Source organism: Mytilus californianus, unplaced genomic scaffold (genome assembly GCF_021869535.1).
Source record: "Mytilus californianus isolate M0D057914Y unplaced genomic scaffold, xbMytCali1.0.p SCAF_2, whole genome shotgun sequence".
Classification (NCBI taxonomy): domain Eukaryota; kingdom Metazoa; phylum Mollusca; class Bivalvia; order Mytilida; family Mytilidae; genus Mytilus; species Mytilus californianus.
In genome coordinates, this window is record NW_026262668.1 from 9313934 (window position 1) to 9330812 (window position 16879).

Genomic DNA, 16879 nt, shown 5'->3' on the forward strand with positions numbered 1-16879 from the left:
TCAATACACTTATATTGACATCATTATTGAATACACAAATGTACATATATATAAAAATGATAGATTTATGTATTGCCTATTACTTTTGATCTATACTACATAAAGTGATATTATAGTTTATGTCTGAAAGAAAAATGATTAAGGATTAACAAGAATAATTGTTTTCAAAAGAAAAGACAAAATATTAAATCCAGATATAAAAAAAAGACAAAATATTAAATCTGGATATAAAAAAGGTATTCAAATAATTATAAGGTCTATATTTTACTTGATAAAATTGTGCAATCCTCATCTGTAATTAATCAATAATATAGGTTACTCTTATCAGAGTATGACAATAAAACAAGTTTTTATATGACCGCAAAAAAATTTTGCGGTGGTATATTGGTATGACGTTGGCGGCGTCGTCGTCCGAAGACGCATTGGTTTTCGCACTCTAACTTTAGTTTAAGTGAATGGATTTCTATGAAATTTTACCATAAGGTTCAATACCACAAAAGGAAGGTGGGGATTGATTTGGGGGTTATGGTACAAACAGTTAAGGAAAAAGGGGCCAAAAATATGCATTTTTGTAACTTCCAGACATAACTTGTGTGTGAGGGTATGGATCTCTCTGACATTGTACCACAAGGTTCCATATCACAAAGGGAATGCTGGGATTGATTTTTGGGGTATTTGCCTCCAAATTTTAGAAATAAGGGGCAAAAAAGGGGCCAAAAACAAGCATTTTTCTAGTTTCATGACAATAACTTGTGTGTAAGTGTATGGATCTCTCTGACATTGTTCCACAAGGTTCCATATCACAAAGGGAATGCTGGGATTGATTCTGGGGGTAATTGCCTCCAAATTTAGGAATTAGGGGCCAAAAAGGGGCAAAAAACAAGCATTTTTCTAGTTTCATGACAATAACTTGTGTGTAAGTGTATGGATCTTTATGAAATTGTACTACAAGGTTCCATATCACAAAGGGAAAGCTGGAATTGAGTTTGGGGGTAATTGCCCAAAACGTTTAGGAATAAGGGGCCAAAAATAAGCATTTTTCTAGTTTCCAGACAATAACTTGTGTTCAAGTGTTATGGATCTCTCTGAAATTGTACTGCAAGGTACCATACCACAAAGGGAAGGCTGGGATTGATTTTGGGGGTAATTCCCTCAAAATTTTAGGAATTAGAGGCCTTAAAGGGGCAAAAAAACGATCATTCTTCTAGTTTCAGGACAATAACTTGTGTGTAAGTGTATGGATCTTTATGAAATTGTACTGCAAGGTTCCATATCACAAAGGGAAAGCTTGGTTTGAGTTTAGGGGTAATTGCCCTAAACGTTTAGGAATTTGGGGCCAAAAAGGGGCAAAAAACAAGCATTTTTCTAGTTTCAGGACAATAACTTGTGTTCAAGTGTATGGATCTCTCTGAAATTGTACTGCAAGGTACCATACCACAAAGGGAAGGCTGGACTTGAGTTTGAGGGTGATGAATCATAAGGGGGTTCAAAAAATTTGGGGGGGATTTTTTTTCTTTTTTCTTCTTTAAAATTTTCCATTTTAAATTGGTTATTTCTAATTTATATATAAAAGCAAATAATAATGATATGGTTTGAATAGGTAAATTAAAATTTTTTAAGTTCTTAGACCACATTCATTCTGTGTCAGAAACCTATGCTGTGTCAAATATTTAATTACAATCCAAATTCAGTGCTGTATCAAGCTTGAATGTTGTGTCCATACTTGCCCCAACTGTTCAGGGTTCGACCACTGCGGTCGTATCAAGCTGCGCCCCAGCGGCGCATTTTATTTAATTTGTTTATCTTGAAAAAATCATTTTCTATGCCATTTTCGGGAAAATATTTAATTATAAATTGAATTAAAGTACACTCTACAACTTTTAATCTTCAGTGTCAAATACCCGGTAATCATGATAATTGCTTTCAAACTCAATAAGCAATTTTTAGAGGTGAAAAATAGTATACCTATCTTTCAAACTTTCAACTTACATGCCCCCAAAACAACCTTATTAGTTTAAATTTTGGAGACAATATAATTCTTAGTCTGCTAGTGGTCACATGTCCTATAAGGTAACTGATAAACTTTATAAGAAGGTGTAATACCACCATTGATTTTCCCCTATTAGTCTTTGTTAAATTTGGACTTTTCAAAAAATTGTGCAGAATTTATCTTTGTTTTAAATAAAAAAAATACTTGGCATGGGTAAAGTTTTATCCTGTCCGGTATTATAGACAAAATTTCACATAACAATTCATTGCATATAAGAAAATAACCATCAATGGAAGTTAACCAATCAAATTTTCACCTTTTTATTTCCTGTGTACAAGCTTTAGTAACCATGTAACCTCAGGTTTCTAAAATATTCTATAGAAACACCAAATAAAAAAATAATGGTGCTTTGAAACACCCAAGATATATGTTTATGACTCAGAAATTTTTTACTGCAATGAAATGTAGGATTGATTTCCTGCAACTGTCAAATTCAAGGGAATATTTTTTTTCAACCCTTTTTCGTATGCAACCAGATGTGACATACTATGATTTGGTGGTACATGTATATTACACCTAAAGAAGACTTTTTTGTTGAATAAACTGAATGTGACTTTTTTCCTTTGTAATACTGGTTATTTCAAGCATTACTGTCAAGTTTTGTCATAATCAGTTCAATAGTTTGAGAAAAATCTGGTATAATGTAAGACGACATCTACAGCGATTTGAACAAAATTTCTTCGAAAAATCCAAATCAAGCCGCATCATGATAGAATAAAGTGTGGACCAATAAATGATCAAATATTTATCTCATCTGCCAACAAACAGTTGAATATGATACAAAAGATGACTCTAGGATGATAAATACCACTAATGGACCTCTTTGTCTTCATAATAAGGTCCCTTTTGGTCCATTTATACCGCTCATTTCCTCAAAATTTCAACTTTTTAGGCCAATAAATAAAAAATTTAGGGAAATTTTCACTCATTAATGAAAGAAATGTGATAATAAATGAGAAATTGAAGTATTCAAGCTGAATGAACTATCCATATAAAAGTTTACTGACTCCATGGAGGTTTCAATAAGTCTTTACGTACAACTTAAATTTACACTGCGTTCCAGAGAGGGACATAAAAAGCTTCCCTTTTAGTGAATAATTTGTTGTTACTGCTTCAAATATAATTTCATTTACTAATAACTATATATTTATGAAAGTGTTGCTTAAGAAAAAGTTTTCTATTATAGCAAAATATAAGAAATGAGGAAAAAAAGTCAGAAAAAGCTCCCCAAAACACAGAGTATGGCTTGCTCTGTCTACTAATATTCATGGTAGAGTCATATTTCAAGGCAATTTTCTCATAAAATGTGTTTTTGAGACTCAATCCACTCAGAATATTTCATTTTCATAATATTTCACTTAAATAGCATGAAATTTTAACAAATGAGAGTACACACAAGGTCAAAGGTGCATGTGCAGCTTCCCATATTAAGTGTAATATACCATTGATTTTCCCCTATTAGTCTTTGTTAAATTTGCACTTTTCAAAAAAATGTGCAGAATTTATTTTTGTTACAAATAAAAAAATACTTGGCATGAGTAAAGCTTTATCCTGTCCAGTACTATAGACAAAATTTCACATAACATTTCATTGCATATAAGAAAATAACCATCATGAATATAGTGTGAACAGTGTATAACTTGCAAATTTTGTTCATACACTTTCCCAATTAATTTCTTGATATTTTATGCATGAAATACTAATTATAAGTAAGGGGATGAAATTACATGTTGAAAAAATTTGGGTGCTGAGTCTTTATGTTAAGTAGTGATTTGGTCCAGTTAAAAAAGGTCAAAAATTAGTATGTCTGAAGCTGTCAAACTGAATTTTAGACCCCCTTAACATAGAATTGTCCATATTTTGAGTTAGAGCTGGTAGACTTTGATATTATTTTTCCTAGTAGTAGTACACTACACTGTAAAAATCTTTTTGAGATATAGCAGGTGCGATTCTTATACGACCGCAAAAAAAATTTGAGGTCGTATATTGGTATGACGTTGGCGTCGTCGTCGTCCGGCGTCGTCGTCCGAATACACAATGGTTTTCGCACTCTAACTTTAGTTTAAGTGAATGGATCTCTATGAAATTTTACCATAAGGTTCAATACCACAATAGGAAGGTGGGGATTGATTTTGGGGGTTATGGTACCAACAGTTAAGGAATTAGGGGCCAAAAAGGGGCCGAAAATAAGCATTTTTGTAACTTCCAGACATAACTTGTGTGTTAGCATATGGATCTCTTTGACATTGTACCACAAGATTCCATATCACAAAGGGTCAATGCTGGGATTGATTTTGGGGTTAATTGCCTCAAAATTTTAGGAATAAGGGGCCAAAAGGGGGCAAAAAACAAGCATTTTTCTAGTTTCATGACAATAACTTGTGTGTAAGTGTATGGATCTTTCTGAAATTTTACTACAAGGTTCCATTTCACAAAGGGAAAGCTGGAATTGAGTGTTGTGGTAATTGCCCTAAACGTTTAGTAATAAGGGGCCTAAAAAGGGGTTTAAAATAAGCATTTTTTAGTTTCCAGACAATAACTTGTGTTCAAGTGTATGGATCTCTCTAAAATTGTATTACAAGGTACCATACCACAAAGACAAGGCTGTTATTGAGCTTGGTTTGGGGGGAAAGGGTGGTGGGGGTGATGAATCATAAGGGGGGCGTTTGTCAAAAAAGGGGTAATTTTTTTTTTTTTCCTTTTTTTTTTGTTTAAAATTTACATTTTAAGTTAGTTATTTTTTATCACGAAGAGAAAGTAGGAATTGAGTTTTGGGTTTAATTGCTCAAACATTTATGAATAAGGGGCCAAATATTGGTCGAAAATAAGGATTTTTTTAGTTTGCAACAAAAACTTGTGTTCAAGTGTATGGATCTCTGTGAAATTGTATTGCAATGTACCATACCACAAATTGAAGGTTGTGATTGAGGTGGGGGATGATGAATCAAAAGGGGGTTGAAAAAATGTGTGGGGGGTAGGATTTTTTTTTTTCCTTTTTTTTTTCTTTAAAATTTTCCATTTAAAGATGGTTGTTTCAGATTTATATATGAAAGTAAATAATAATGATACGGTTATATATCATGAGGAATTGAAATTTAAAATTATGTATATTGGAAATTTAGGTTACATTGGAAAGTAATAATTGGCTTTGAGGGGGGGGGTTATGGCTCTAATGTTTAAGGAATAAGGGGAAAAAAGGTTAAAAAACAAGGGTTTCCATTTTAATAGACAAATAATTGAGTAAAGAACATTATTTAAAAGCAGTGTAAGGTTGGTAATTCAAACTCATTTAAATATCTCATCTACACTGCTTTTAAATTATGTAAATTGGAAATTTGCCAATAACTTTATTGTTAATAAATGCATTGGAAATTTGCCAACAATTTTAGTGTAATAAACTTCATTGGAAATTTGCCAATATAAAATTTTGCTGATGAAGGTTTTTTGTTTACCTTTAGCCTTGACTATGAAGTCATTTTCTGTTTTTATAGCCTTATGAAGTAGTTGAATTATTTAATACTTTTATGATGTGTTTAAATGGAGTTTTATCATGTTTATGGTTGCAAATTTATTGTTTTAGTATAATAAACTCCATTTAAAATTTGCCAATAAAAAAAATTTTTGTTTATTTTTAGCTATGATTATGATGTCATTTTCTATTTTACTTTTATGGTTGCAAAGAAATTTTTATTTTTAGATATTACTGTTAAATGATGCTGATTAAGGTTTTTGCTATGTTTAGCCATGACTATGATGTCATTTTCTATTTTAATATCTGTTTTGATGTATTTAAATGGGCTTTTATGGTTACAAAGGAATTTTATTTTTAAATATTACTATAAAATGTTGCTGATGCTGATTAAGGATTTTGTTTATTTTTAGCCATGACTATGATGTCATTTTCTATTTTAATACCTTTATGATGTAATTTCCATTTTTAGATATTACTGTTAAATGATGCTGATTAAGGGTTTTTTGCTATGTTTAGCCATGACTATGATGTCATTTTCTATTTTAATATCTTTATGATGTATTTAAATGGGCTTTTATGGTTACAAAGGAATTTTATTTTTAGATATTACTTTAAATGTTGCTGATTAAGGATTTTTGTTTATTTTTAGCCATGACTATGATGTCACTTTCTATTTTAATACCTTTATGATGTATTTAAATGGGCTCCCATGTATTTAGATTTTTGATTATTTATACATGTTACCAAATTGGTCCACATTGAACAAAAATTGTCCAAATTTCAACTTTATTACATTACATCAAACATTGAATTCTACATATTCTTTGATATATTGAAATTAACAAACAATTTAGTTTATGGATATTCCACCATAATAGGTAAATTAAATTTTTCCAGTTCTTACACCACATTCATCCTGTGTCAGAAACCTATGCTGTGTCAAATATTTAATGACAATTCAAAGTCATAGCTGTATCAAGCTTGAATTTTGTGTCCATACTTGCCCCAACTGTTCAGGGTTCGACCTCTGCGGTCGTATCAAGCTGCGCCCCAGCGAAGCATTTTATTTTAAATTGAATTTAATATTTTGTCTTAAAGAAATGCACTACAAAATAACTGTGTTCTTGGCCTAAGAGATGAATTCAGTAAATGTAGATTCTGTACTTTAGCAACTTCCCTGAATGGTTTGCTGGTTTCAATTTGTCAAAATCAATAAAAGTAAAGGAATTACATCTTTATTTGATAGAAATTCTGTTAAAATGTCCCATATTGGCATTATACGGCTAAAATAAGCATTTTAAAGCAGTTTCCATTTTTATGCTTAAGAGGCAACATGACTTTCTATCTGACAGGTTTTTATACGACCTCAAAAAAACTTTGTGGTCGTATATTGGTATGATGTTGGCGTCGTCGTCGTCGTCTTCGTCCGAAGACACATTGGTTTTCGCACTCTAACTTTAGTTTAAGAGAATGGATCTCTATGAAATTTTACCATAAGGTTCAATACCACAAAAGGAAGATTGGGATTGATTTTGGGGGTTATGGTACCAACAGTTAAGGAATTAGGGGCCAAAAAGGGGCCAAAAATAAGCATTTTGTAACTTCCAGACATAACTTGTGTGTTAGTGTATGGATCTCTCTGACATTGTACCACAAGGTTCCATATCACAAAGGGAATGCTGGGATTGATTTTTGGGGTAATTGCCTCCAAATTTTAGGAATTAGGGGCCAAAAAGAGGCAAATAAACAAGCATTTTTCAAGTTTCATGACAATAACTTGTGTGTAAGTGTATGGATCTTTATGAAATTGTACTACAAGGTTCCATATCACAAAAGGAAAGCTGGGTATGAGTTTGGGGGTAATTGCCCTAAACGTTTAGGAATTTGGGGCCAAAAAGGGGCCAAAAAACAAGCATTTTTCTAGTTTCCAGACAATAACTTGTGTTCAAGTGTATTGATCTCTCTGAAATTGTACTGCAAGGTACCATACCACAAAGGGAAGGCTGGGATTGAGTTTGGGGTGATGAATCATAAGGGGGTTCAAAAAATTTGGGGGGGGATTTTTTTTCCCTTTTTTTTCTTTAAAATTTTCCATTTTAAATTGGTTATTTCTGATTTATATATAAAAGCAAATAATAATGATATGGTTTGAATAGGTAAATTAAAATTTTTAAGTTCTTAGACCACATTCATTCTGTGTCCGAAACCTATGCTGTGTCAAATATTTAATCACAATCCAAATTCAGTGCTGTATCAAGCTTGAATGTTGTGTCCATACTTGCCCCAACTGTTCAGGGTTCGACCTCTGCGGTCGTATCAAGCTGCGCCCAGCGGAGCATTTTATTATGTTTTGATATTTGTGTTTTCATGCTCAATTCAAATTTTATTAACCATTTGTGAACTCTGAATCTAGAGAAAAGTAGATTATCACAGAAAAAAATGTGCAAAATGTGTTGTATTTATGGCCCTGGTAGAACAACCTGTTTGAAGCATGTGAAATGTGAAGAGCTTTGTACATAAAATTTGAAGTCTATCATAAATATTTCACTAAATCTATAAAAAAAGCACTTTACAATGATCAGTGCACCTTATTCATTTCATATACTACCTTTATTTTCTTCTGTAGATAGTAAGTGGTTCAAATATATGCCTGTTGAGACTAAAACTACATGCAAGTTTTCCATTGAAAAGTGCAAAAACTGTGCATCAGACCATACTGTCTGCAAAAAAAGTTGAATGCAAGAGTCCTTTTGCAATCAAACTTCTTGTATCATGACATATTAGCATATTAGCATAGAAATGAGCAAAAAGTAACAAATTTCCATTTCTTATAGCTTCTGTATGCATTTTTACATGTATATGTAAATATGTGCTACGGCCTAAATTGACTCTAAACAATTTTCAGTCTTACATGGCCTAAGCTAAGATCATTTTATACACATTTTTGTAACATTTCTTTCCATTTAAAGTACATTAAATATATATGGAAGAATAATTTATGGTTAAAAAACTTCTTAAACTTCAAACTGGTTGAAAAAATTAATGTTTATGTAAAGTCCCCCTTAATTCAAAAATCTCTATTTTCAGGCACAGGCTCATATAAATTTGACTTTTGAACAATTGTAATAAATCTGATAAATCAAATGAGTGTTCAGTTGCTTTAAATACTTAATATATTATATTTGAGGGTATTCAAAAAGCAAATTTTTGCAATATTTAAATTTTTTAAGCCCAAATCTTGATAGTTGAAATTATTTAAACGTTCTATTTTAAGACTTTTATGATGTATTTAAATGGGTAATCAAGGTTGCAAACTCCATTGGAAATTTGAATTGAGATTATGACCATATCTTGAGGGAAAGAATTTTTTATTTTTTGGAGGGGGAGGGGGGGGGGTCAATTCACAACAGCATAGTGTATTGCACAAAAGCAAAAAATTGAATATAAATTCAAATCATATAACCAATTCTAAGTTCTTTGACTAGAGTTATTCTGTGTCAGAAACCTATTATGTGTCAAATATTTAATTACAATCCAAATTCAGACCTGTATCAAGCTCGAATATTGTGTCCATTTTTGCCCCAACTGTTCAGGGTTGGACCTCTGCGGTCGTATCCAGCTGCGCTTGGCGAAGCAATTTATTTTAAATTGAATTTATTGTCTAAAAGAAATGCACTACGAAATAAATGTGTTCTCAGGCCTAAGAGTGCTATAATATTTATAGATTATTGTCGGTCATCTCAATGAGATTGATTTTCTCGCTTGAGCTGGTAGGGTGAAAGTGAGAAAAGCAATCGAGTTGAGATGACCAATGATAATCTGTTTATCGCTATTTTATCTATGACGACGTTGTTAATTTCATTGAAAACGGCACGTGCACCCTTAGTTTCTAGCGATAATTTTTCATATCACTCTATTGTACTGAGAAAGGAAATTATCAGTCAGTAAGATCAAAGGAAAATTACGTAAAATAGCGATAATGATGTTTATTTTACCATCCATTACCCAAATATAATTTGAAGTTATTCAAACTACTCTTCCAATCTTTCCTTAAGTGATTTCCATCACTTTTATTTATTAGGTCTAGATCTCTGTAACATAAGATTAATAGGTAATTTGATCTGTACAATGATTGTTATTTGCCCATTTCCATTTGACCTTAACCTTACTTTACTTCAAATTTCTACACATCATGGTTGATTTATGTTTCTTTTTTTGACTAATATATATATAATTTTGAATCAATTATTGGTTTTCAAATATTGTTGATTTTAAGTAAACAATTTTCAATTTCTTAGATATTGGGAGATCACTCATTTGTCATAGACAGGTGAGGAATAATTGGCTACTGTACTAATGATCTTTAAATAAGTTGCACATTGATGGTGAAAGTCAAAGGTCATCTGGGATTGTGAGTAAGGAGTTCAAAATAAATACCCCTGTTAAAAAATGTCAGTCATTAAGCTTTATAGAATACATGTAGCTTAACTTGCATAGCAATTAAAATTCCAGTTTTTGGAAACCTATACATGTATGTGTTGTAATATATAAACTGTTTTTGTTGCAGGTTGCTTCAGGTGCTGTGGGTTTGGCACAGAGAGCATTTGATGAGGCTACAAAATATTCTATGGAGAGGAAAACCTTTGGCAAACTTATCTGTGAGGTAGGTAGCATTAACTGGTATTTAAATTAGTGTAAACTCTTAAAAAACAAGAGAATAATTGAGAAGATTCCTAGGGAAAAAATATGAATGAGAATAAGTGGAAAGAAAAACAAGTCATTTGTTTTGTGTTTCTATATATAATACCGTATACCGAATTCAGGCTTGTATAGTCCGCGGTTTTATTCTCCAAAATTGAACCTTCCAGACAGGGGTGCAGACTATTGAGTATGATAAGCAAGAAATAAGAGAAAAAAAATCGATTTCGTGAGGTTTGTTCACATTCTGACATGTTTGTAATTGAAATTGTAGAGATTGCTCTTATCACTTTCAAAACTAATAATTTTACATAATCCATATTAATATGATAAGATAAGATAAGATATTTTATTTCCAATTATGGGCCCCAAAGGGCATAAACATTACAACATCAATAATTTTTTTTTTTGTATTTTTTATTCAATATCAAATATAAACTGATAAATTTCAAAATTAAATGCTTCACTACAAATTTCTCATTTCATTTACTGCATATATTGCTTAAAATAAACCGGAATCTGCTTGAATTTAATGAAACAAAAACCAGCTTATACATTACGATGTATAAACTATTAAACGTAATCCGTTATTTGTTCCTTTTTGGTGTTTCATACTGATACATGTGTACACTCTCACCTTATTTATTTTCATTTACAAGTGCTATTAGAACTTCCGGTTTAAACATACACAAGTTTCTTAATTGTTTTTATGCCCCCGCCGTAGCGGAGGGGGCATTAAGTTTTACATTTGTCCATCTGTACGTCGGTACGTACATACATACATCCCAAAATTGGTTTTTCGTTCTCTAACTTCAGTTTGCCTCAACCAAATGATATGAAACTTATACACAATGCTTATTACCACAAAACACAGATCAAGTTTGAATTTTGTTAGCGTCACTTTTACCGTTCTAGAGTTAGGCCCCTTTACATATGGAAAAATTGCTGAAATATTCAGTTTCTTTTCTCTTAACTTTAGTTTGCCTCAACCAAATGTTATGAAACTTATGCACAATGCTAATTACCAAAAACACAGATGAAGTTCAAATTTTGGTGGCATCACTTTTACCATTCTAGAGTTATTCCCATTTCCGTTCTCTAACTTAAGTTTGCCTTAACTACATGTTATGAAACTTATACATAATGCTTATTACCACAAAACTCAGATTAAGTACGAATTTGGGTAGTGTCACTTTTACAGTTCTTGAGTTATGTCCCTTTATAACATTATATGCAAGCAGTGGCATCATCTGTGTCCCATGGACACATTCCCGATTTATTTTTTGTGATTTTGACTTATTTAACACTTGTGAAGTGTTCTTGAATCATTTACAAGCATTTTCAACTTCTATTTGATGATGGAAAATAGGTTTTTCCAGGAATATACTGCAAACGATCACACATGATTGAATAATGTGTCCCCGAATATACTGCAAACGATCACACATGATTGAATAATGTGTCCCCGAACGGTCACATGTTTTCCTGCCTACTGTTACATTGTGAATTGGCACATTAAAAATCAGGTTCAGTGTTTCGGTCCAGTACAAAGCAGGATTGTTCATATAACATTAACATGTTCTAGTCCTGAATATGCATTTAATTTGCCACTGGACGTTTAGCAGCCATCCATCATCATCATCTTTCAGACAGTAAGAGAAAAGTGCTTGAAAATTATTGTTCTTCATCTACTGTAAGTCCAAATTTTACTTCTTTTTTCTAGCACCAAGCTGTAGCTTTCATGTTAGCTGATATGGCTATTGGTATAGAATCAGCCAGAATGGTAACCCAGCGAGCAGCCTGGGAGATTGATCAGGGAAGAAGAAATACATACTATGCTTCTATAGCCAAATGTCTGGCTGGTGATGTGGCCAACAAAACTGCTTCAGATGCTGTTCAGGTACAAAGCTCATAAAATCTGTCCTAATACTGTGGATTCATTTATTTTCGTGGGTACCAATTTTCGTGGATTAAGGAAAACTTACATGTTCGTGGATGTTTAATTTCGTTGTTTTGCCAAAGTCTGCATACAAGCCTGTGGGAAATTTGTCATTCGTTGAACATTTGATTTCGTGGTTTACCTATACCCACGAAATCCACGAAAATTGGTATCCAACTTATAATAATGAATCCACAGTACAAGAAAACAGAATAGATTTAGCACTATTGAAATGAAAAGATATGGAGATACCCGTAGAAGATATACTAGTAATCCAAAAATATATACAGTAAACAATCAGATAATGTTCTTTAAAGGTGAAAGTAAGATAATAACATACTGCCAGAGCCTTAGAGAACCAATGTAGTGTATTCATAAAATAATACTTAAATACCTTAGTAATAACAGTGACAAAACATAAAATACCATAGCAATAACAGTGACAAAACATAAAATACCTTAGCAATAACAGTGACAAAACATAAAATACTTTACCAAAAACAGTGACAAAACATTAAATACCTTAGCAATAACAGTGACAAAACATAAAATACTTTACCAAAAATAGTGACAAAACCTTAGCAATAACAGTGACAAAAAATAAAATACCTTAGCAATAACAGTGACAAAACATAAAATACCTTAGCAATAACAGTGACAAAACATAAAATACCTTAGCAATAACAGCGACAAAAATAAAATACCTTAGCAATAACAGTGACAAAACATAAAATACCTTACCAATGACAGTTACAATACCTTAGCAATAACAGTGACGGAAAATAAAATACCTAAGCAATCCTTCTGTTCTGTCACAATTTTCTTTGAACCTCACATAAATTACCCTATGTTTTTATAAATATTCCTGCTTCTTTAGATTTTTGGTGGAAATGGATTTAACTCTGAATATCCAGTGGAGAAATTGATGAGAGATGCTAAAATTTATCAGGTAAATGCATCTAAAAATATATAAACAGAAAAAATGCAAAATAAAATAAAGGAAGAGAAATAATTATATATAATGAATGATGATGGATGCTAGTGTTAAATTCCAGTGGTAAATATTACATACATATCTGAATGAGAACATGCTAATCATTATGAATATGAACCCTACTTTGTACTAGACGGACATTTTAAGTTGCTTAGCCATATATTTTAAGGTGCCAGTTCATAAGGTAACAGTCTTGGAAGACATGACCAATCTTTGCTCTTTCTCCAATATGTTGTGTACTTTGTTGAGTAGCAGCAAATACCCATTTTAAAGGGTAAGGTTTTGACCCTGCCAGGAATAAAACACAAGACCTACCATATGAGCAACAAACATTCTACAACAAGACCACCAAGTTCTCATGATGAAAAATTCTAACATGCAATGACTTAACCAAAACCAATTAAAAAAAATTACTTGTTTTAATTTAAATGTCTTTTTGATTGAGTTAAGCCATTTCAATTGATATTTTATAGTGTGTCTTTTTATGTTGTAATGTTACACTACTGTCTCGGGTTAGGATAAAGGTTGCCTGTTAAAACATTTAACCCCGCTGCATTTTTAAGCACCTGTCCTAAGTCAGGAGCCTGTTGTTCAGTGGTTGTCATTTGTTGGTGTGGTTCATAGGTGTTTCTTATTTCTCGTTTTTATATAGATTAGACTGTTGGTTTTTCTGTTTGATTTGTTTTACACAAGTCATTTTGGAGCCTTTTATAGCTTACTGTTCGGTGTGAGCCAAGGCTCTGTGTTGGAAGCCATACTTTGACCTGTAATTGTTAACTTTTCATACATTGTGACTTGGATGTAGAGTTGTCTAATTGGCACTCATCTTCTTATTCATATGTACATGCAGGATACCAATTGTTTTAGAATATATAATTCTGAAATCTTGAAACCATGATTACCAAAGATTCTAAACATAATTGAGGTGGAAACTGATTTATGGTTAGGTTTGTTTTTGAGAAAAAGTATATTCTACTTAAATGTTTTTTTAATGATAAAGAATTTGTAAAATGAACAAAATCTCATAGTTTTCCTGATACAGACTTTGACTCGATAGCATATGATCTGTTAAGTAACATCAGTCTAAATACCTGTTGTTTTTTTTTTTTAGATCTATGAGGGTACAGCACAGATCCAGCGTATTATAATTTCCAGGGAACACCTAACCAAAGCTGCACAAGGATAATAATCTCTGGGAATCAAAATGACTCTTACTGTGATTGTCATTTACTTATTTCCATAAAGAACAAAGTTTATGAAATATTTGATGGAAAAGATAGGGATGAGACCAGATATTAAACTGTTTATTTATTATGCTGATTAATTTTAAATGTATAGCATGATTTGAATTGATAACAAAACAAATTGCATGGTAATTGCAACAGATGAACAAAACATATCTCTTATTTATACAGTATCATTTTAGTAAAATAGTTTATTTAATATAAATATTTACATACAGTATAAACATAGTTTTTTTTTTATTTCTTCAATGGAAAACAAAATTGTTTCGTTCACAGGTAAATTAATGCCAGATTATACCTATTTTAATTGGTATTTAAATATAATTTATATCTAAGGTGATAAATATTTGCTAATTTGTTGGTATTTAACTTGGTTCTTTGTTGAAATATAATTTTGGTTTGGTGTTTATGTAATTTCTTTGTATTCTTGTTAATTTTTTTTATATAAAAAATAAGATGTGGTATGATTGCCAATGAGACAACTCTCCAACAGAGACTAAATGACATAAAAGTTAACATTACTTCAACAATGAGCAAAACCCATACCGCATAGTCAGCTATAAAAGACCCTGAATTATAAAAGGCCCCGAAATGACAGATGTAAAACATTTCAAACAAGAAAACTAACGACCTGATTTATGTACAAAACAATGAATGAAAAAAAAATATTATTTACAGCAACAAACGACTTTATTTGTTTGTTGGTATTATATTCCACTTTTTATACATTTATAGAATTTCATGTTGGTCAGTTTTATTGTTGGAGGATAAATGACTTCCTTTTATGCTCTGTCATATAGCAGTTGGTTAAATAAACATTAAAATTTTTGCAAACTACCATGCTGAGTCAAAAGGTCCTAGCTTAGTGGTGATAGGTTGATGTGGTGTGTACAGATACAGTAACTATCTAGACCACTTGACAAGTTTTTATACGACCCCAAAAAAATTTTGTGGTCGTATATTGGTATGACGTTGGCGTCGTCGTCGTCGTCCGGCGTCGTCGTCCGAATACACATTGGTTTTCGCACTCTAACTTTAGTTTAAGTGAATGAATCTTTTTGAAATTTGACCATAAGATTAAATACCACAAAAGGAAGGTTGGGATTGATTTTGGGGGTTATGGTACCAACAGTTAAGGAATTAGGGGCCAAAAAGGGGCCAAAAATAAGCATTTTCTAGTTTCCAGACAATAACTGTGGAACCGTGTATGGATCTCTCTGAAATTATACTACAAGTTTCCATACCACAAAGGGATGGTTAGGATTTGCTTTGGGGGGTTATGGCTCAAACCGTTTAGGAATTAGGGGCAAAAAAAGGGGGAAAAACAAGGTTGTCCTGGTTAATGGACAAATACTTTAGTACAACACATAATTTAAAGCAGTGTAAGGGAGATAAATCAAATACATCATTGAAATTATCTCCCTTACACTGCTTTTAAATTATGTATAAAAGTAATGGTTAATGAACAATAAAGATAATTTAAAACAGTGTAAGGGAGGTAATCCAAATACAACCTTTTGGTTACTTCCCTTACACTGCTTTTAAATTATGTTTAAAGAAATGCATATTTATAAAGGAAGACCAGTAAAAATATCTGCAAATGTTGCATCATTTTTTTTTACAAAAAAATCCATATGAAAGATTTGACACTTTATTTTTAATTCTATTATAAAATAGATTAAGATAGCACTATGGTAAATTTAAATGGGTAATTATGGTTGCCAACTCCATTGGAAATTTGAATTGAGGTTATGACCATATCTCGAGGGAAAGAAATTTTTGGGGGAAAAAAGGGGGGAGGGATAAAAAGAAATTGTGGGGGGTCAATTTTTTCTCATTTCAGATTTCAGAAATTAAAAAGAATTATTCTTCAAATATTATTTTTTTTTCAAATTTCAAATATTGAAAAATTTCAAGAAGTAATCTTTAATTGCACAGTATGGCACATTAGATTTGTAAAATCTTTGATCACATTTATTTATTTGTTATGCCGAATCTAACAGTGTATTTAGATTTTTAATTTTGGGTCCAGTTTTCAAATTGGTCTACATTAAGGTCCAAAGGGTCCAAAATTAAACTTTGTTTGATTTTAGCAAAAATTGAATATATGAGGTTCTTTGATATGCTGAATCTAAACATGTATTTAGATTTTTGATTTTTGACCCAGTTTTCAAGTTGGTCCAAATTGGGGTCCAAAATTAAACTTTGTTTGATTTCAACAAAAATTGAATATATGGGGTTCTTTGATATGCTGAATCTAACCATGTATTTAGATTTTTTTTTTGTGGACCCCGTTATCAAATTGGTTCATATTGAGGTCAAAAGGGTCCAAAATTAAACTTTGTTTGATTTCATCTAAAATTGAATTATTGGGGTTCTTTGATATTCCAAATCTAACCGTGTATTTAGATTTTTAATTTTGGGTCCTGTTTTTTGAATTGGTCTACATTGAGGTCCAAAGGGTCCAAAATTAAACTTAGTT

General features: G+C 31.7%; 1 protein-coding gene across 3 annotated transcripts in view; it reads left to right on the forward strand.

Moving 5' to 3' along the window:
* LOC127727866 (medium-chain specific acyl-CoA dehydrogenase, mitochondrial-like) overlaps positions 1–14811 on the forward strand; it is a 37822-nt gene extending 23011 nt beyond the window's left edge. For all 3 annotated transcript variants that reach the window (XM_052235001.1, XM_052235002.1, XM_052235004.1), the window contains 4 exons: positions 10090–10185; positions 11944–12120; positions 13037–13108; positions 14265–14811. In XM_052235001.1, coding sequence (XP_052090961.1) covers positions 10090–10185; positions 11944–12120; positions 13037–13108; positions 14265–14339 — 420 coding nt within the window. In that variant the 3' untranslated portion in view covers positions 14340–14811. The remainder of the gene's footprint in view (positions 1–10089; positions 10186–11943; positions 12121–13036; positions 13109–14264) is intronic.
* The last annotated feature ends 2068 nt before the right edge of the window (positions 14812–16879 follow it).